General features: G+C 30.7%; 3 protein-coding genes, 1 long non-coding RNA gene and 1 other non-coding gene across 5 annotated transcripts in view; 1 reads left to right on the top strand and 4 right to left on the bottom strand.

The window, feature by feature from the left end:
- LOC126866820 (uncharacterized) overlaps nt 1–12,516 on the bottom strand; it is a 286,193-nt gene extending 273,677 nt beyond the window's left edge. The window contains exon 1 of the mRNA XM_050620780.1: nt 12,078–12,516. Coding sequence (XP_050476737.1) covers nt 12,078–12,144 — 67 coding nt within the window. The 5' untranslated portion in view covers nt 12,145–12,516. The remainder of the gene's footprint in view (nt 1–12,077) is intronic.
- A 4,792-nt stretch (nt 12,517–17,308) lies between these two features.
- On the bottom strand, nt 17,309–17,381 carry Trnaf-gaa (transfer RNA phenylalanine (anticodon GAA)). The gene has a single exon. It is a non-coding gene; the product is annotated as a tRNA-Phe (tRNA).
- Nucleotides 17,382–17,421: 40 nt separating this feature from the next.
- Nucleotides 17,422–18,148, bottom strand: LOC126866947 (uncharacterized). Its single transcript, XR_007690101.1, has 2 exons — nt 17,851–18,148; nt 17,422–17,596 (listed from the first exon to the last, which is right to left on the bottom strand). It is a non-coding gene; the product is annotated as an uncharacterized LOC126866947 (long non-coding RNA).
- Nucleotides 18,149–18,994: 846 nt separating this feature from the next.
- LOC126866680 (serine-threonine kinase receptor-associated protein) lies at nt 18,995–21,552 on the top strand. Its single transcript, XM_050620556.1, has 5 exons — nt 18,995–19,299; nt 19,753–20,051; nt 20,135–20,364; nt 20,664–20,800; nt 20,901–21,552. The coding sequence occupies exons 1-5, from the start codon at nt 19,185–19,187 to the stop codon at nt 21,110–21,112; spliced, it is 993 nt and encodes a 330-aa protein (XP_050476513.1). The 5' UTR covers nt 18,995–19,184; the 3' UTR covers nt 21,113–21,552.
- The window catches only part of LOC126866389 (uncharacterized), a 73,195-nt gene continuing 72,039 nt past the window's right edge, over nt 21,434–22,589 (bottom strand). Inside the window, exon 7 of the mRNA XM_050619914.1 lies at nt 21,434–22,528. Within this exon, the coding sequence (XP_050475871.1) occupies nt 22,265–22,528 (264 nt within the window). The 3' untranslated portion in view covers nt 21,434–22,264. The remainder of the gene's footprint in view (nt 22,529–22,589) is intronic.

Below are 22,589 nucleotides of genomic sequence, written 5' to 3'. Positions count from 1 at the left end.
ATGGTACTTTTCACAAAAATTCATTGTATCAACAGCTTCCTTTATCTATACAAAAATGTATACAAAAATGTAAAAAATATAAACTCTAACTCTGAGAAATTCGTTAATTAATTTGTTAATTAATTTGCTAATTACAAAGAAGAGACTTAAGTAAAATATGTACTTTGGAAAAAAACGGAAGCTAAGCTGCAGATGTTTGCACAATTTGCCTTCCTTTTTCTAAACGAAGCATCAACGAACTTGCAAATGTAAACGTTTTAATTAAGATACAAGAAATATAAGTATTTGAATTTAAAACTGAAGATAAAAAACAATAATGAGCAACCGTGCACTTATATTTCTCAACTATTATCTTAGAATATTTAGTAAAACTGCGAATTATTTAAAAAAAATAAACATTCTTTCATACAAAATGAAGATAGTAAGCAATAATATAAATTTAAAAATGAAAATGATAAATGGTAATACAAATCAAAAACAAGTAACTACATATGCATTTATTCTTCGTTACTAGCATTTCGTAATATCCAATAAAACTGTGTATTATTTTTAAAGTTCAAAACAGAAAAAACTGTCTTCCATACAAAATGACTTAATAATAAAATTATACTTTGCATTGCAACTCTTCCGTCACACAAAATCGCTTCATAGAATTTTTCCTCTTTGCTAAAAGAATTATGAAAATTTCCTTTATCATGTTTTCCTACTTTTCAATCACATTTTGTAAGGTTATAACCTTTTCACTGTTCCTTTAGTACGTGCTTCCATCATCTGCGGTTTAAAATGATATTAGATCAACAATATCTACTTTCACGTTTCAAATGAGTTCTGAAACATTAAGTGACATTTTTTATGGAAGAGTAATTTCAAAATTCAATAAATTTGTCAATCGATTTTACATTAAAACTATCTTTCCATTTCATTTCAGAATTAAATGTACGTTTCTATTCTTGAACATTTAAAAAGTATTGCTAACATTAACTATATGCAGATAAATTAATATAGATACTAAACTAATCTTATTCGTTTGTCACAAAAAAAATTTATCAAATCTCAAAAGGCTTTATATCTCCGAATCGCTTACTTTCTTCAACTACTTCACATAAAGATCACAAAAGGGCGATAAGACCATCTGTGTAGGTTTTCTGACATTCGTAAATTCATCAGAGTTTATAACGAAGAATTTCTGCGATTTTTTAAACATTCTGGAGGAGGAGAACATAGATACAAATTTAATGCAGCAACCAAATAAAGGATGACTTTCTTATTTCAAAATTGCGTTTTCATTTAAATCTGCATATAAAATTGTTAATAAGACAAAAATAAATATGACTTATTTATACGACGTTAGGTCAGAAAATGAAGAAATATGGGCTTATCATGTTCAGTGTTATCATCAAATCTATCTTATGAACTTAAAAACTTGAAATTCACACGAAGACATAATTCGTTTCTTCTATTAACTTCTATATCCATTTTACTTCTCCGTCTCTCCGACTTGTTAAAATGAAAAATTTATCCTATTAACCGTCGGACTTCATCAAAGACGCAACAATCACCATAGGCAGCACAACAAAAGAAGGAAGGAGAAAAGAAGAAAGAAGGAAAACTGCAGTTCATAACCAGCTATGTATTTCCCAGACAGACTTTCAAGGCCACGAAAGCTCGACTTTGAAATCGCCGTCCATCCGCATAGCCGGCGAATCACGAGATAATCAAGAAATTTAATCAAGACTCGTGGCTGGCAAGAATCTTCTGACGCAGTGCGCAATAGCTACGAGTTACTCACGCTTACACGACGATATATTTCGGAATATTAAAATTTACCCCGTCGATTAGGCCAAACTCGACAGGGAAATTCCTCTGTCTTTCCATTGCGATACGCTTTATCCTATCTCAGACTCCTTTGGGACTTTTCCGCGGTCATTTTCGCCTAGATAACGAAGAGATATTCCTTGTAACTGGTTCCTAAGGAATATACTCGAAATTCTTGCTAATAAGTTTTTGATATATGAAATCCCGTAAGATGAAACGAATCGATTATACCCAAGAGACAACGAAAGATGAGGAAATAGTAAATCTCATAGACTTTTTATAAATCAACACGCGAACTTGCTATATTTACTATGTTTGAGTTATTCACAGACCAAAGTGATCAACTCCACTTTCTCACATTTTTTGAAATTTCAGTGCTGTAACACTTGGCCGATGCTTATCTTACGTAATTTCATTGGTTTTCTCCACTTTCTGCTACGTGGGGTTAACAAATCTGGGAGATAAGCGGCTCATTTGCCGCATAAAAGCGCGTACGATGCTGTTAATTTACATGTTAGGGAAGATCATAGGTAGACTGTGGCATTTTATACATTTTATTGAGATATGTGTGGCGGCACTCGACCACGGAAATTTCCAACGGCTTCGCGACACAAAGCGCTATACCTTCAAAGCGTAATGTACCATCGATATCCCTACGGTTCTTTCGCCGAATATTCGGTAGAATGCATACGCGGCAACCTAATCGCGGACTTCTAATAAACGCGCGCGTAATGGGGATATCGAGGGGCAACAAAGAAAGGAATCTGTTTGGTTTTGAACCAAAAGATTCGTTCTGCCTCGAGCTGCGAAGTGCGAAGGTTAAGCGAAGCCAACACAATTAGAGAAACGGGTTATTGTCTCTTGAGAGTTCAGCGTTAATCTTTATTTGTTATTAATCATTTTATTGTTATTAATCATTTTATTGTTATTAATCATTTGTTTTATTTGTTAAACGTTAACCATTGTTGATCGTTATTTGTTGTTAATTGTTAAGAGTTCAATAAACGTTATTGTTGAAAATCAAGAGTATTTCTTGTGGGCACCTTCACCGACGATCACCTCATCTGTACAATTTTGTGTGCTGGACTGGGTTAAATGCGTAGAGAGATACTTGTATGTGGGTGTCAGTGTGTGGAGGTATGTGTGCGCGGCGTCCCGAAAACAAATGAATGTAAACTGTTCAGTCTGTTAACAGTCGGGTATGGAAGAAAGTACTGAGACGCGTGCAAGTGTGTATCGATGAATATCTTAGAAATCGTTCATAAAATAAATATATAACTATTCTAATATTAATTCCAAGTGTAAATTTAGTGTTCCTATAACATTATTTCGGCTATCAAGATCCACAATTCTCAACGCATTTATTTATCCGTACAACGTACAAAAACACATATATATACGATATCTAAAGTAAAATACTCAAATGAATGTAAACAAATGCACAAAAGTTTACAGTTGATTCACAACAAAGTGTGCAGAAACTTCATACGTACATGTGTCTCTGGAATTATTATCTTATCCATTTTAATTATGTGCATTATACTATAATTATATTATGTGTATCTATAATTTCTTTCAATAATCATCTGCTGTTATTTCTATCACCTACATATTTCCGTAATCTACTTTTCAAAGAAAGGAATTTTCCATTAATCTCTTCGTCTGTCGCATTAAATTCTTCCAAATAGTTTTCATAGTCCTGTAGTAATACAATTTTTCTTATCACTAATAACATTTTCTCAAGAATTGAAACATCTTAGGCTCTTCTGGGACGTTTCCATAGCTACACCAGGATCACCAGGATCACCAGGATCGAGAGTAAGAGAGATATTCTTTTTAGCCGATTTCTACGGAATATATTGAAACTTTTTACTAACAATAAATTGTTGATAGGTAAATTTCGATATTATGAAACGGGTCGATGACACTGAAGAGAAAATGAAAGGAGAAGGAAAGAGCAACGAGCGCTAATTATAAAAGGGTCAAGTGCTCGTATTTTTTACGAGTACTGCTGTTCACTGACTGAGAGTGTAGAGTGTGCACATTACGGGTTTCGTGGATTAATAATAGATTTTGGAACACGCTTTGTTAACGAAGGATCGCTAGATGGGTCTCTGAAGAATTCCTTTGACGAAACTGTCGCACAAGAAATTTTAATTTTAACGCATATACTAGTGATCCAAGGAAGATCTAAATGCTTTAGGTTCTTGGACGAATATCTGTGCTTTTTTATGTTTTTTCTCAAATTAACAATGCAATCTTTTTTCAAATTAACGAGGTAATTTTTAATACATTAAATTTTAACGCTACCGATTTCGTTGGGATATTCTTCGTTTCTTCTATAGGTAAATTTTGTAGAGAAAAGTTCAAGAAATATAAAATATTCTTTTAGCTATGTAAAGGAACAATGTTTGAAATATATTTCTCATAAGAAGCAAACCTCTCAGCGCAAGAAATATTTGACACGGACTAAAGAATCTATGTACAACATGTAGAATAATATATGAAACGCCAAAAATATTTAATAAAACTTTTTGTCACGACACAAGAATCTTTGTTCTTATAATAGAAAACGTAGAAAATATTCTGATTGATTTTTTATATATCTTAAGTAATTAAAAATTTTTAATACTTTAGAACAAAAACTAGATATTTGGAATAAAATTTTATTAAAATCTGAAATTCCTCTATTTCTATAAATAATTATGAATAATTGTTGCAATACAACGATATTACACACATAGACACAAATAATCTTATACAGACACCTACACAGGCATTTGAACAGGACACTTACACAGGTCATACTCACTACTGAATAGAGAGTGGGGTTCAAAATCTTTTAAGAGACCGTGGTACCGAGACGTACACTCAATCTGAAGGTAACTGGCCAACTGTCAACAATCCATAAATTCTTTACCTGCACACTTTGTTAATTATACCATATCACTCACTTTTTTTGTATTTTAAATACATTTGGTTCTGTAATTCTGTTTAATAAATATCACCTAATATTGTTTCAACATAAACATTGTGTCTTCCACAGATTATTTATCTTAACTTTAAGATTAAATTCTAACAATAATAGCATTTCTCTGTTCGTTACATGTCTAGAACATATATTTAAAACAATAACCCCAAAATAAGCAATTTTTTACCTTTAGCTGTAACAATAATCATTTTGATATTCTTCGTATTTCTTCATTCTTATTTGTCGATTATATTCGACATATCTAATAAATCATTTTTCAATTGAAAGATTAATAAGATTTACTAAGAAAGTTATTACAGATGTATCTACTATGACTAATTTGCTTCTCTAATACTAAATTAATATATCGATTGAATTTTAAATTTATAAAATAGATATTTTTTCCTAACAACGAAATCTAAGATTATAATAATATCATAACTTCATAATAAGATAATAATATCTAGAGTAAGGTGCTATATCATACACCCTAAACGGTAAAATCTAACCGCTTTAATTTACGAAACTACAAATTCACGAATTTTACGCTATTTTTATCAGACACTTTAACGATCGTGATTAGATCACTTTCGTCTTTCTTTCATTATCTTATATAAATTCTTTATTCAGTGCTTCATATGTGTAGTCGTGTTAGTTGGTATATCAGAGATTTCCTCAATCCAAAGAATTTCTTCTTTCGTAAGAAATATAGATATTTGTTTCTAATAATATCTTAGAACAATACTTCATACTTTTTGATTTTTTTTACACAATTTACATATCAAAAAGAAGAAATATCTCTCTCAGGAACAAAATTACACGGATTATCAAAAATCGCCATATTTTACGCTCCATTTTCCCCAAACATTAAGCTCTAATCTCTCAAAACGTTGCTTAATAACGTACCATAGTATATTCTTTTTTAAAAAATTACATAAAACGCGTCATTTGCAACAACCACCGCCGTTAACGAAACCTGTTACTCTTAACAATTGCCTGGCCAGTTTCATAATTCCTCGACGAGTATTGTCTGCGAGTGAACACCGACAACGATGCTCGAAAATGTCCAAGAGGCGGAGACCATGCGAACAACTCGAACACAGAAAATAGAAAAGAAAGAAGGAAACATAAAAAAGGAAGAAAGGTCGAAGAAAAAAGACAAAGAGAGAGAGAGAGAGAGAGAGAGAGAGAGAGAGTAAAGAAAAAAGGTTATCGTTGAAATTGTGCCGGCATTACTTCAGCTCCAAAAATTTCCCTGGAAATTACTCGACTCTTTTCCCTGCCCTCTCGCCGCTCGAGAGCATGGAAACAAACGTTTCCGAGGACGAGTGCAGCGTTCTAGGAGGCGACGCGCTTCTTAAAGACCGCCAGAGAGGAAACTTCAGAGGATGGGGCGGTTCCACCCTACTCGTTAGCTGTTACAACTTCCACGAGCGTGCAGACGCGCGATTCTAGTTTCCCATAAAGCGCCCTCGACCATTCGACCAGCGTAATACAACCCTTCTCCCTACGAGGAATTTCAATTCGCGACGAACTAAACCTGCGCGAGCCTAAATCAAGAAATTTTGACAGGAAGAATGGAAGTATATTGTTTACAGAAAGTGAATGGGATGAATGGTGAAGACAGAATAGGATTTTGATTGGACACTGTTGATAATTTTTGTAGAAAATGCAGATGTGTATGTTGGAATTGAAATTATTCAGCGTTAGATTAATTTTGATAGGGGAATTAGGAAATTTGCATTTATCAAAGTTTGTATTTTAAGTTACGCATTCGTTAAAATTAAATATCAATTTAAAAAATAAACGATTAAAAGGTAACGTGGTTTTGGGTATCTGGTTGTGCTTTGGGACAGCACTTTATTGAAAATCGGTGATAAAAAGGCGAAGGAATTTATAAAACGACTCAACAGACACGAAATACAGATGAAGTAATGTATAATAGATGGTTTCGTTAAAGAAGGTGGTTCTATTACTTTTTAGAAACGAGAATTTCCATTATCAGTATCTGATGGTATATGCATTTCATGGAATATTTATGGATTAATAATCATTCTAAAAGTTATCCAATTATTTGGAAAATTCATAGACAAATTTGAAGAAAATTTATAGTTTAGAATTATCATTTCAATATAATTATAATTTATTATCAGTGATGTATGTACATACATATATGTATGTAACAACGCATGTATAAATTTTGCTTTTTCTCTTCATTTAACTGAATAGATTTTTCAAAATAATTTTCATATTTATCTAGCGAATCCAATTCCTCTTGTCACTTAAAGGCAAAAATAAAATTTCGCAAAAATATGTAAATGGAAGTTGATAACAGAAGTAAGAAATAAATGAAAACGACGAATAAAACCGATGAGATAGAAAGGTAAAAGAATTCATATTTGCACTTCATACGAAGATAAAATCTAATGTTATTTTACTGAAGCAGAACGTTACTTTCCTTATTGAACAACTCTAGAGTACTAGTTTAATTCCTGTATCTTGTGATTAAAAATGGAGAATTTTAGAAAATACATAGTTCTATTTACCCGAATGGAAGGACTTACTACTTAGCAGAAGATAACTACAAGTGTCTTTTCTCATTAAATCTGTAAAAAATTCAACACTCATGTATATTCAAAATGCTATGGATTTTTTTGAATCACTTAATATCGTAGTAAAATACGTTATTCGTCTCAAATAATATACAAAATCGCCGTTTTGTGATAACAGAATATTAAATATCCGAATAATATAATGTTCCTAAATATCTCCTCTTATAAAGATGTAAATATCCGCACACGAAATTGATATTCCAATAATTATTCATAAAAAAAGAAATAACTTGATCCCACTTGGCTCTTAACAAGTTCCAATATCTATAGATACCTCTCATATTTCAAGTTCTCCAATAATTATAACTTCGATTACTTCAGATATAATGAAAATTCTAGCATATTATAAACCACCCTAAAACCTATCTTGAATATTAAAATTCCAACCTATAAAAAGAATGAAATATTTTAAACATTCTCTTATACACATATATTGCAAGTCATAAATCCATCACCAATATCACAATATGAACTTATAACAAACAAGATATTCACAATTCTATACAGTTTCAATACAGTTTCACAATACACAATACAATTTCTACTGTATTACATTCTCTGGGATCATCAATATTACATCTTCATAAATCCTTTAAAAATTCTACTACATACATAAATTTGGGAACATCTGGAGAATTGTTCAATGGATTTTATCTCAAATATTATAGAGCTGAGTCTATAAACGTGGGTTAGAATTAATCTCTATTCATCGCTTATGGAGGTTAAACCAGGAGTATACTGAAACATTAGTATACTCAAGCGAAATCCCAAATAGATCGAATCATATACATAACGTACGATAAAAGAACAAGTAACTATTATCTAAAACATTTTTTCTTTTAAGTCAGAGTAATATACTTTCAGAAATTACAAGCGATCGAAATTGATCGTATAAGAAGCTAATTTATTACATAGCTGGTATGTTCAGGTTACAGATGACAACTATAATTCGAGTTATATAAATTGTTTAATTTCAGAATATTTAATTTCAATTCGAAGAGACGAGAAGATTCTATATTTTATATGACAAACGCTATTGACAATCTTTATTGTATAAAGTGCAAGACACAAATTAAAATGAATTATCTTAAAATTAACTCAAAGGTTAGGTCGGTCTCCCAAAGTTGACTGTGTTATTTTACAAAATACAAGAATTAAAGTGAATTATTCTAATATTAATTCCAACTATTGTAGTCACCTATAACGATACCAGTTGATAATAATTATTATCAGTGGAACTCCAAGATTCGCTATATTCATAATTAAATTACAAATCAGTGGAAGTGAATAAATGAATATGATTAAAAACTTAATGTGGTTTTATGCAACAAAAACCTCAGATTCATCACGAGTATTAAAATAACAACCCCGACAAATAAGATACTCAAGATACTCGTTCACCTTGCGACCTCGACATCGTCAAACACAAAAATCCAACACGCACACTAAGGACTTTCAACGACAGTCTTCTGGCCAAGAAAAATACGAGCAATTTGAACTTGTGTCAGAGAAGGATTACCCTGTGAGATGCGAAGCGATATTTTTCTCGGGAACATTCGTCCATCCGTAGAAGATAACCGTTTTTTCGAAGGAATTTTCGTCTTTACAATCACGAACGTATTATGCTAACCAACTATACAGCTTATCTACGATACACAGACGGTCATAAGCAGCATCAGCATTCTATTTCGCCCATGATCCTACGTAGTATGTAGGAAAATCAAAAGTAATCGTACTCGATATCAACCAGGTCTCAAACCTACGTACACATATCGATTCTCTCGAAGGAAATTCGATTACAGACTCCGTTGATTTTAGCAGAGGCATATTGCACAACGTGATCGGAGAAGCGTACACAATGGCAGATTCAGAGGTATCGAGACACGTGTAGAATTTGTGAATCTAGGCAACCAGTGGTTTTACAGAATGTTATAAGTAAGGGAGTAAAAGCAGAAATTATAATATATAATTATAAAAATTTATAAAAAAATTTACTATTAATTATTATTACTTATTTAATTTTTATAAGAGATGTTTGATGTATTCTTCTTTCATCTCAATGCGACATTCACACGTATAAATCATGTGTGTGAAACGAACTAAGTATCTATACAATTTCAAACATTTTTCCACCTTCTCTCAATGTCTCAAATGTTCAACTTATTGTTTTAATTTAACCGCGTTATTCATTGTGGATGAGTGAATCAAACATATAAAGTGACCCACCCAGGAAATACAAAATTATGTACATTTTACCATAAAAAGTATCCTGATACGATAATGACAAAAACTTTTTTTATTCCTTTTGACAAATACTAGAAAAGGTTAAAATTTTACCCCCATTTTTTCACTAGTTAGAAACATATTTGTTCGTAGAAGAATATGTGATGTTACTTCATATCTATTTACAAAAAATCTGGACATAGATTACTCTAAATGAAAACAATAATAATTAAATAAACAAAAGATGACAACTTCAAAACGTTTATAGAACGTTAATCATTTACATCAAGAATTTAGCAGGAAAATGTTAACAATCGATATATAGAAAATAATAAGCAACGAACTAACAGTCCATCGTTTTTTATTTATTAGATTACCTATTACATATGTATTTGCGTTATTTGAAAGTATAACAATAGGAAGTAATCTATATGCATTTATTACGCTTCATTTTTTAATAACATTAGGTACCTTATTCATATACTTATATGATAATATTAAATATAGTTTGCCTATGTGAGATTCTATGTTTTTTCTTATTTGCACGCGTGAAATTTCGCAAGGATAATTTATTTTCTACAACTTTGGCGAAGATTTCGCTGACACATGGAACTTTAAGTGAAATATGCAATAATGGGTTTTTAACTGCCATTTTCCTAAATTAATTTATCTCTTCATATCAGATTGACACCAATTATTACCAAAAATCAGTGGAATAAACAGTCATAAATTCGTGAATGTGTTTGTTAAAAGTAAAAAATAAGATAAATAAAAATTGTATACATTCTAATATAAAATCACACGCATCCTCCACCAATAATAAAGTAACATGTGCGTGTATTTCTTTACGTTTATGGCAACGTGTCAAATTGACGCGAGGGATGGATGAGGGTTAAATCGATTTTGCGGTATTTGATGCGGTAAGTTTGTTCCAGTTGTTGAGAATTAACGAACGTAGAAAAAGCAAACGTAAGAGTAAATAGGACGAATCAATTTTGCGAGACACAATATATAATTTCTTGCTTATTTGTAACGGAAAAGGAGAATTTCAATTTATATTTTATATTCGACTTTTTGATTTAGTAACAGATGCATGCACGTCCGTGTGTATAGTAAGATGTAAATTTTAAACCTGATTAATATATACATACATATTCTACATTTTATAAGAATAATCTGGTTTGCTTTAATCCAATATGTAACCTGTGAATGTAAATAAATAATTATTTTTACTTCCGTGACACAGGATTCCAATATTAACTGACAATCAGTGGAATTAACTCCAGAAGCTATTTTATCTCAATATTCTTTTCGCGAGTAACACAGTTTCTACATTTATAATTTTAACAACTAATTAGTAATTATAATTGAACAACATTTTACATAAAACAAAAACATTTTGTTGGTATAATGAGGGAAAGTCCAGGTGAAAATAATTAAAAATAATTTTAAGTATCGAAAATGAATGAGAAATGTTCTGCACGTGAAATGACAAACTAATTTAATTATTATTAAATATAAAATATATTTTTTAACAAAAATAGCATAAATAAGTTATATAAAGAATATTTATTACGTAAATAAAAACTTTTCTCTAAATAGTATTAACTTGTATTTCTTTATTAACACTAATTTTGTTCTATCTATTCCTCTTAAATAATTTTTAAATAATAAGAAATGCTAATAAATTTAATTGTAGACACTTTGTTCTCATATATTATATCCATGATATAATAATATGTTTATATCATACAATCGGTAGCAAATAAAATCTGAACATATAGATCTTACATCATTAGTCATTTCCATCGTAGTTTCTTTAATTCGTTTACAAGGAAATATATTATGTTTTCCTTTCGAAAGTGCCTTACATTGTGATAATCTCTCTCCCTTTAGAAAATTTTATTTTATATTATTTAAAGTGGATACAGACATTCCCTGTATACTTCGAGATTTACATTAAACGAATCTACATAACAAACAAAAATAAGAATTCTAAACTCTTTATAAAAGTTATTCCTAATTAATCAAACTACGTTAAAATAATATACATATTTATAACGATAAGAAACATTACATCCTTGATCATCATGTAAGTGTCAATATCTAACAGTAACATCTGAATTCCTAATCAAAGTTTGCTCAGAATGTTACTACACGACTGTTGGGTTTTTATCGGAAATAATGTTTAGGTAGAAGAAGTAAAGGTTATAAAATAACCAACGTGAAAACTGCTTAACATTTGACGACCAAAGCACACACCAAAGTGTTGCTCACACGCCGCTCGAAACAAAGAAAACGGGGTAACGGAAACACGAAGCTAAAGACCATTGATTTATGGGTGTCAATCGATAACACCAATTGCCATCTGTTGGCGACTAAATACATTATCTCCAACAATAACGATTGCCGCTGAAAATAAAAAAATTAGCAAACTGACAAAAAGCACGACTCACCAGCCAAGGAACCAGTGACGTGATATTGCAGACAGACAACAAGAGCAAGTAACGATGCAGTTTTCATTTTTCACTAGCTTCGTTCCTCAGTCTTGCTCACAAACGGGTGATTAAATCGATTGACGATCGTACGTGAGAAAGCACGTGTGAACGTTGCACAATCGTGGTTCTCCAAAGGGGCCCTCTATGTTTTTAGTCCGTGCACTGACTCCTACCACGTAAACAATCGCAATCAACAAAGGACTATCACGTTTATACGCAACGTCGAACTTTTGAACACGATAGATAAGACTGATCTCTTATCGTCTCATAACAATTAATATTTCTGACACGAGGAGTCGATGGGAAAAGTTAAGAAAATCCCGCTTGACGTTTCGTCACAGGTAAACTACCGGCCAACATCCTCCCATAGAAGACGACTAAAACCGACTGAGCACGGTGCATCGAGCCTCCTTGCACCGTTTCCGAAAAAGCAGCAACGCGCACGTGCGAGCATTGACCAATCGGATCGCGCGAATGGCCATTGCTAACCGCACGCGACGCTCAGCAACTTTTTTCTCAGATTTAAAAAGTGCCTTTCCCTGTTTTCGTACACGAGATCCATGGATACCACGGAAACAGACTTCGCAAGCTCCTGTCGTCGCGCAAATCTGACACCCAACGTGGTTTTCCTTTCCTAGTTTGTCCTCGTGTAATACGCGACTTTGACTTCAAACGTGTGAGTATATGCGCGCATATGGGTGTGTTTGTGTATGTATATATGCTTTAACGAGCGAGCACATACATATGCGCTGCAGAGCAACAGGCACGTGAGAACATCAAATCTGAGTTTATACGTTCAAAAACGCATTTATGGAGAAACGTAATTTTCTCATTTATGATGATTATAGGCATTATACATTTTCATATTTATGAGCTGCGACGTGTTTCGAAAGACGTTTGCTTGTTAATACAGTAAACGTTAAGGTAGGAATGGGACACTCGTTATAACTCCTGGACATAAAAAATGTTTACTGCTTTTATTATACGAAACTCTCGAAACACAGATAAATAATAAGTTGTGTAAATAACTTACGAGGATATTATGATAATATGAATTTAGTTTTATTTGATTATTAATAACACAATTAAGTTTATTAGGTTTCGAGCTTACTTTAATTGTCAGAATTTGTTCATAATCACTTGCGTTAACTACTAAAATTGGCCTAATGGTTAGCTTGTTATGAATAATTGTTGATATGTATAAATGGTTTCGTTCATCTTATTTTTCTATCTTTGTTTCTAATGAAGACAGAAGAGAAAATATGTACGTTGAAATTATATTATTTATTAGCTAATATTTAATAAGTTTTCAATTAATTTCAATTAGATTTAAAAATTAAGAATTATTATAGTTCCTAAAAGTTAATGTACGTTATATTGTACTTACTAGGAAGTTCCAATTTTAGATGATCAATTTTTATTCCTTTTTCACTTTTTATTATAAATGTTCCATAAACTGAAAAAATAACTTTGATAATATAAAAATATATTTTAGTATAGATATACCTTAAGAACAATGTAAGCGGAATTTTTTCAGCACGAATAAAAAGTAGAGGCGAGAAGAATCTGAATAACTGTAATTTGACCTTTCTTCAAAAAAATTAATTGTTAATTAAATTTTCGAATTGTTCACGATGAATTGAGATCTACAGATATAGGTAAATATGCTTTGCCAATATATTAAAGATCAGATAAATAAAATTCATTGCTATTCGAGATAAATACATAAGACGATTCTGTTCGAATGTAAAGTTTGTTAACAATAGATAATAACATCAAATCTCTACATTACTAAAAATGGAAATAAATTTTTATAACAGCGAACCTTGTTTTAATTTCAATATAAAATTTTAACTTTTCAGTACAAGAAGATAATTCACTTAATGGAAGACATATTTCCATGCAGTAATCATACATATGCATATTAAAAACAACAAAGTGGTATGAACCATAAGCTTTTATATGCTTTACATAATCTGATAAGCTGACCCAAAATTAAGATGGTATTGATATAGATTGTACAAAAATCGTTGCTTTCGTAGTCCTTTCATGTGTATGCAAAATCTGTCCCAAATTCGAAATGGAAGAAGTTATCTACGAATAATTTTCTGAAAAAATAAACATTGAAAACAAAAAAACCATTTAAAAGACTGAAATGGAACATTCTCTTTTAATCAAATTCAAATAACAGCTAAATGCTTTAAAATTGTTTGGAGAAATTTTGCATTAAAAGTTATAATGAAAGAATATGAGAAATTGTTTGGGAAATTTTTCAGTCTTTAATAATTGGAATTGCGATCCTTCTTTCAGATAAAATATGTTCTTATAAAAGTGGATTATAACTTAATAATTAATTCCATAATTATTTAATTTAAAGGAGAAATTAAAAACTCGTAAATGAGTATATATTTAATAAAAAAAAGTAAAATAATGAGTAAAAATGAAAAGGTCTGTAATATGAAAAACTATATTAAATAATGTAACTATGAAAAGTACATAATACAAATTTTTAAAATTTGACATGTAATAATGTACCTTTTTTCTTCGAAAATTATAAAATAAATTCAATTGCTACCTAATTAAATAAAATTAAAATAATATCAATCTTAACAATAATATTTATACTATATATATTATATATTATATTAATAATAATAAAATTTAATAATAATATTAATATTATTCTTAATGAAATTATTTTATTTCATAAAAAATATGTATATCAAAAATAAAATTTAAATATAAAGTATAATTATTCAATCTTCATTCATTATACTTAAACAAAGTATACGCTTAATGCGATTAGGTTTCCAATCTCTCCTCGTTATATATATCGCAACATAAATTTCATTTATTTTCCAGAAGCTATATTCCGTAATGGATTTAATTAAAGGTTCCTAACACTGAAACCATGATCTATGCGCTACAACTATTTTTCGTTGGAAAATTAAATCTTTTATATGGACACGTAACTTTTGACACGATGTTTCAGCACATGTCGATATCGTCATCCTTCTTTTGTTCAAAAAGGATGATACGTACATCAATTTATTTCAAAACATTGTAATTGTCATATCAATTTTTAATAGAGTCAATATTGAAACAATTATAAAACAAAATACACATATTAATACAAAATTTTATATGTATAATATTTCAACAAAAATATGAGAAATTATTTAATATCAAAATTCTATACAAGAAAGGGTATCAAAATGATAAAGGAAAAAAGGAATGAAAACAATTACCAATATTAACTTCATTATTCTACCATTACGTTAGAATTTAATAAAAAGTATTTTCAAAAATCATAAACGTATTTTGAAAAAATGCCACAATGTTATTATACATTCCACATATATAAGTGTATATACCAATATAAGTTTAAAAGATAAATTAGCTTTCCATCAATTCTTTTACCGATTCGAAAACAATAAAATATTATCTGAAAATTCTCGTCCAACCATGATTCAGTTTTTTCGTGTATTATTTACGCAAGGTAATTCCAATCTGTATTGTTTTTCGTCCCAAAACCGGGTCGTTTAGTGTTTACTCGCATGAGAGTATTCGTCGCTGTCAGACGCATTAGCCAAATATGTAGCCCATCAGTTTCAAAGAACGTTATTATTTCAACCATGAACATGACCACGTATTAACGTAAATACTATCATAAAAAAATTTTTTCACTGTCATAAATACTTAAAAAAAACATTATACGAAATGACGAAATGGAAAATGGATATTACTCACTAACGACTGGAATAAAATCCAATTCTAAATATTCCAAAAGTTATATTATAATAAATTATTATAGTTATATTATATAAAAGTTATATTGTTAGTATATTGGCTAGAAACAATAAATGTAAATATAATAGATTTTTGTTGATATTTCTACTAAAGATTAACAATTTTTTTATAGATACGATGCATCTACTATACTAAGTTTACAGTTTCATTTTTTTCCTGTTACCGTTACTATTGAAAAATTGTTGCTTATATTTTTATCTACGTTATCTATGTAAACAAATATTAAATATTTTGCAAAAAATTGTAATACTACCTAAAATAGCTAGAAAGTTATTGAAATCTTATTTATTAAATGGTAAAAAAATCACTAATGTAATTATTACTATACATATTTATTTCATTCAAAAATATATAGATCTAAATATATATGTAAGTACATGATAAAATATATATAATAAATGTTTTTAGTTCTTTCAATGATTTTATTATTATTTATATATGTATATTCATTTAGTATTACTTACTGCAGTATTATTTCAATCTCAAACGCATGTTTCAAATAATATAAACAAGGTATATCCTGTAAGTTTAACCACCACTTTTCAAGTATTTCTGATAGCGGTATTTCCGACAATTTCTGAAAAGAATGTTTTCCACAAAAATTAAATAATTTTCGATCAGCTACGTGTTTGTAAATTAAAAATTTCCAAAAATATTTTTTTCGATAAAAAGTTGAGATCGCCATGATTGATTATGATTCTGAGATCACCTTGAGATGATATCGAACTCAGAAATTTAAGTTCGATCAACAGTATTAGTTCATTCTAACGTGTAATGATGTATTAATTTTGCAGTATTAGTCTTATATCTAATACATGTTTCAATAGAAATAAGATAATTTTCCATATCGTATCTGTAAATCGGATCTAAATTTCTGAATTTAAGGTCATCTAAAAGTCATAGTAGTAACGTCTTGACGTTAGCTACAACTCTGTGGAGTCCAAAATATATGATGCCATTTAAAAACTCAAGGTGGTCTTGACTTTTTATTAAAAAAATAATTTTTTGGATATTTTTAATATTCAAACGTGTATCAGACCGAAAATTAAATAATTTTTGTTTAAAACATTTTATTGACATTTCTACTAATGACTAACAATTTTTGTTAATCAACGGAAATATGTGAAAATGGTGGTTAATCTTAGAAAACACATGTATACAAGAGTATGGAAAATTATAAACAAAAATAAGATTCTAGTAAAATATATAATTTATATTAATACTTCTAAATCAAATGTATATGAATATATTTCTAACAACGAACGTTCAATTTAATTCATCCAAAGACATACAAAATATACCTCTTAGCTAAATATAGAATGTAGATTAACATAAGACGTAAATATTTACAAGAAATATAGACAAAAGAAAAAGAGAATTGCCGAAACCCGGGATCGAACCGGGGACATCTAGATCTTCAGTCTAACGCTCTCCCAACTGAGCTATTTCGGCTTGTGGTAAGGGCGGTTTTATTTAATTTCAAAAATATATATTCAAATTAACCAATTCTTTAATATTTATAAAATATAAATAATATATTTTTTATGTGACAAATGTAACATCAGCATATCGTTAATACAAATGTGTCTTATTTCAGTATAAAATATATTTTAACTATTGTTTTGCCGGTGATTCAATTTTTGTTGCACGTTTGAAAACAGCATAACCTATATAAATAAATTAATTACTTGTAAAACTATATTAAATTAATTGTTTGTCGTATAAATTTCTCTCAGTATCTTATAACACATTCGACGTTAATATTAATTTTATTCTGTTTCCAGAAAAATTTGTATGCAATATTATAAGTTACATTCATTAATAAACTGAAAGAATCACTGAACTATATTTATATCTGTTGAATGTTAGTAATAGAGAAGTAATATGTCGTGATAATTGGTTAAATACCAATTGTACTTACAATAAACTATTATCCACAGTTCGTAATCGTCATTCTTTTCTCTAACTCGACCTACTTTTATCGCATTGTTTCACATATTCTACTGCTTGCCAGTCTTTGCACGATGCATAAGTTTACATTTCCCAGAACAGGCTTTAAGGTTATTCGAAGGGAAAGAGATCGGTTGAAGCCACTCACGGTCGTCAACGAAATCACGTGGTAAACAAAGATAGATATAGATACTACGAAAACAAACCACGAATTTCAGAGAGAGGCAACAGAAGCTATCAAGGACGTAAAGTTCGATCCAGACGCTCTATAAAACATATTTTATACATACAATAAAAAATTACGAAAAAGTAGGCAACACATTTTATAAAACTACTCTTCGATAATAATTAAAATCCGATACATATACATGTATAGATGTTTAAATTTTCTTTAATTTAACAATCTAATTCTTTCATTTCTCTTTTTATTTTTATATTTGTAAAAAAAAAAGGATTGTAATAAAGCTTCGAGTTTTCTATATATGTAAAAAATTATGGTTTCATATTGAAAAATTGATAAATATATTTTATAATATAAAAGTATTATTTTAGACGTTGTCGTGAAATGCCATTGAAATTAAAATTTTTCTATCATAATAATAAGATATATACATATATGAATTTATTAATATATTACATTAAACTGACCGAATATGTACTTACTCATATATTAAATTTATGTGTTAAATTATGATGAACTTTTTATATAGTAAATAAATTACAATTATATCTCTGATTCTTTTAATTTCTTATAGTTGATGCTTGAAAAGATTTCTAAATATACATATGTATTTAGTACATCATCAAAAACTTCTAAGAAAATATTTAAGCAGAATAATCTACATATGTTTAAGTATTTTGTTCAAATACGTAAAAATTATAAATAAACAGATAATGTGCTGCTTAGAAAATTCGTATAATGCACGCACAGATTGGCTACCATATTTGTTAACTGATCTACAGAAGACAATTTTCTGGATGTCTGTTAAAGGAAGAACAGGAATACACTCTCACGTTTCGTCCTCGAAACTGGTTGAAGCGAGTTGAAAAGTTCTCGAGGCCGCCATATCGTTCTTCCTGTCTGAACTTGGCCTACAGTTTCGTGCGCTTGCTACATTCACGACGATCAGTGTCGCGTCGTACGTAGATGGTGACGGTTCGGTTGGAATTGGATTCAGGGATCGTGGAAAGCTCACAGGGAGTGTGGAAGTAGATTTGCAAGTAAATCTCTTCCTCGCACCCTAAGGGGTGTTGGTGCATCGAAAAAAGAGGACGACTCATCGTTTGCGGTTGTAATTACACACTATGGCGAATTTGAGACAGACTCCGCTGACATGTAGTGGACATACTAGACCCGTGGTGCATCTTGCATTCTCCGATATCACTGAATCTGGATATTATCTGATTTCGGCGTGTAAAGGTAATTAATTTTTTAATCTCCTGCCTCGAGAAGGAACTCGTTGTTGATTCGTATCGGTCAATCTTCTTTTTCTCTGCGATCGACAACGTTCAGTTCTTGATCGCCTTGGCCCAGTTTCTTTGAAAACCAAGGTTTTATAAGTTACGAGTTTCGAGGTTAGATACTATACATTTGCGACGATATGGATTTCCTGATGAATTTTTTCTATAGTATCGAAACAGGTTTATGAATTACTTAAATTTCGCTGTATTTCGCTAATGTATTTACGTACATATACATGTATGTTGTTATCCTAATTGGATGAAAGTTTTTGACTAATCTGTTTTATTAAAGTACATTAAATTAAATATCTGCTTTATTTACTCCATTTTGTTAGACAATGAACGAATTTTTAAAATTATAGTGCTTCCTTAGTTGGAAATTATGCTGACAAACAAATTGATGTATTTTTAGATGGCAAACCTATGTTACGACAAGGGGATACTGGAGATTGGATTGGAACATTTGAAGGACATAAAGGAGCGGTATGGGGTGTTGCATTAAACCCTCGGGCTACAAGAGCTGCTTCAGGAGCTGCGGATTTTAATGCTAAAGTCTGGGATGCAATTAAAGGAGAAGAAATTCATTCATTTCAACACAAACATATTGTGAAATCTGTCAACTTCAGCATTGATTCTAATTATTTGTGCACAGGTTCTAATGAGAAACTCGTGCGAATTTATGATCTTAACAAACCAGATGCAGCACCACAGGTACATATTATCATGTATCTATAATTATATTTTACAAAGATATAATATTTGGTACTGCTTTATTTAATCAGTAACATCAACAGGTGTTCTCAGGTCATAAAAGTGGTATCAGGCATGTTACGTTTTTCAATAATGATACTGCATTAATTACCTGTGGCGATGACAAAACATTGAGAGTTTGGGACAGAAAGAGTGGTCAAGAAGTAAGAAGGTTAGATTTTCCAGCAATTCCAAATTCTATGGAAGTGTCAAGAGATGGGAACATTATTACCACAACTCACTCCAACATAGTCACCTTTTGGAATAGCAGAGAGTATGTTCATTTCTTTCTGTTTTACCATAACCCATACAGCGTATCTTAAAATATAAAATAAGTGAAGTCAGCAAAACAAGTTCAAGGTTAGTGTGTAATGTACCTGCTTGTACACCTGTTGGTACAGACACATTAATATCCTGAACATGGATTTTCTACAGAACCTTCGAGTTAACCTTGGCCCACTAGGAAGTACTTTCCAGTGTATATTTTACATTTTAATAGATTGTATATCTTTTATTCATGTTTCTTCATTACTTATTGATAGCACTTGAGGAAAATTGTAATTATTTGTGCAGATTAACCAAGTTACGTGAGTACACTGCGCCGACACAAATGAATAGTGCTAGTTTGCATCCAGATTGCAGTATTTTTGTATGTGGAGGAGAAGACTTAAAAATGTACAAGTTTGATTACGCTACGGGTACAGAAATTGGTAAGTTAATATTGTAATATGCAAGTTTACAAAATGAGCAAATAGCTATACATATTTCTTTAATATTAATATATTTACAAATATTTAAAATCATTTTCAGAATCATTCAAAGGCCACTTTGGTCCTGTACATTGTGTACGTTTCTCGCCAGATGGTGAATTATATGCTAGTGGTTCAGAAGATGGTACCTTGAGATTATGGCAAACAACTGTTGGCAAAACATATGGTCTTTGGCGATGTATAGAACAAACGCCTGCAATACAAGAGAATACTGCTGTGCTGAATAATAAACAAGAAGTTCCTGCCAGTTAAAAATCTAACGATTCACAAATAGTGTAAAGTACTTTAAATGAAGAAAAAGAAAAAAACGGAACAAACACATCATTTATAGATGTGTGTAAATGAAACGACACAGAACGAATTTTCATAATGACTCGTGTTGGAATTGTATTTAATTGGCTGGTACCTACCATATGTTTTGTAAATATCAAATCTGTATAATCAACGTCTCAAATCAGCCTATTAATTGTGGTATTCTCGAGAAGACTAAAAAGCGGACCAACCTTCATTGTAGTCTAATAAGTCATGGAAGTGTGGGACGCCGTTCACTATTTATTATAAAGAAGAAAGAGAAAAAGAAACATTAACATTTATTAACGTTATACATGTCACTATTATACTACAAAATTAGATAGAGGTGTAATGACAAGAAGAAAGACATTCAGAATTAAATTTTGTGTTCGCATTTGTTATTTTCGCATTATAATTACTATACAAGTATAAAAACAATTTCGCTATGTCAAACACCAGCGCAACTCCTTTGATACACATATCACTCATCCGCCCATTAAGATATTCACTTGTGTATTCCTTTTATCTAACGAATGTCACTATTTCATTAAGTGCCGTGACAATTTATTAAAGTCCTCTTTATCTTCACACTGCAATTATGTACTACGAGATCACTGTACAATTTTTCCTCCAACTGCCAATGACAGCTTTATTATACAGGGCACGTCGTGTACTGACCTCTTTACACTTTTGTTACTCGAGTATACGATTTTTCGCGCAAATTAAATACTTCTTATAATCTACAAAATAATATTACTAAACATAACAAGTAAAAAAAAAAAACATGAGAGATATTTCTTACAAAATGAAACAGTGTCTCGTTTAAAACGTTTCTAGTCGTATATATAATACATATGCGAATCTTAATATATTATTTCTGCACTCTCTTCACGGATGATTTTTATCGAAATGTACGAGCTGGCATGCGTAATTCTTGATTCGCGTTTCTGTACAGAGAAAATTGTTCGATTATTAACGATGAGCGCAGCTCGTTACAAAACCAACGTCACTGTCGTTGTACAGTCTCTTGAAGGAAGACAGTGTGTCTCTTGCGTGTGATAGTTAATAAGCGACCAGTTATACGAGAAGTCTTTTTGAAGACCATTTTCTTGCTCAACCGATGAATTGCGAGAGATCGGGTAACTTGAAACCGTTGAACGAAACCGGCGTTGGTGCGCTTCTTAGGCTGTTTCTGTGTGGCACGAAACCGGGAAAGCTGGTTGGTGTAGTGAATTGCTGAAGTCTCGAGGTAGCTTCCGTCGCTGCTAGGACGAAGCCGCACTGTGCCGTACATACGTCGTCGTGTAAAATCGCCTCTCGAGAAGCTTCACGTAGGAGCTGATTACAGTCGGTAATCCTTAAAGAAGCGCATTGAGTCTGAAACGAAAAGAAAAAAGAGGAAAATTAAAATAACATATAACATCTTCTCATAAAACGT

The sequence above is a fragment of the Bombus huntii genome, chromosome 1, assembly GCF_024542735.1.
Source record: "Bombus huntii isolate Logan2020A chromosome 1, iyBomHunt1.1, whole genome shotgun sequence".
In the NCBI taxonomy this organism is placed as follows: Eukaryota; Metazoa; Arthropoda; class Insecta; order Hymenoptera; family Apidae; genus Bombus; species Bombus huntii.
The sequence above is the reverse complement of the archived record's forward strand: the minus strand, read 5'-3'. Positions and strand labels throughout refer to the sequence as shown.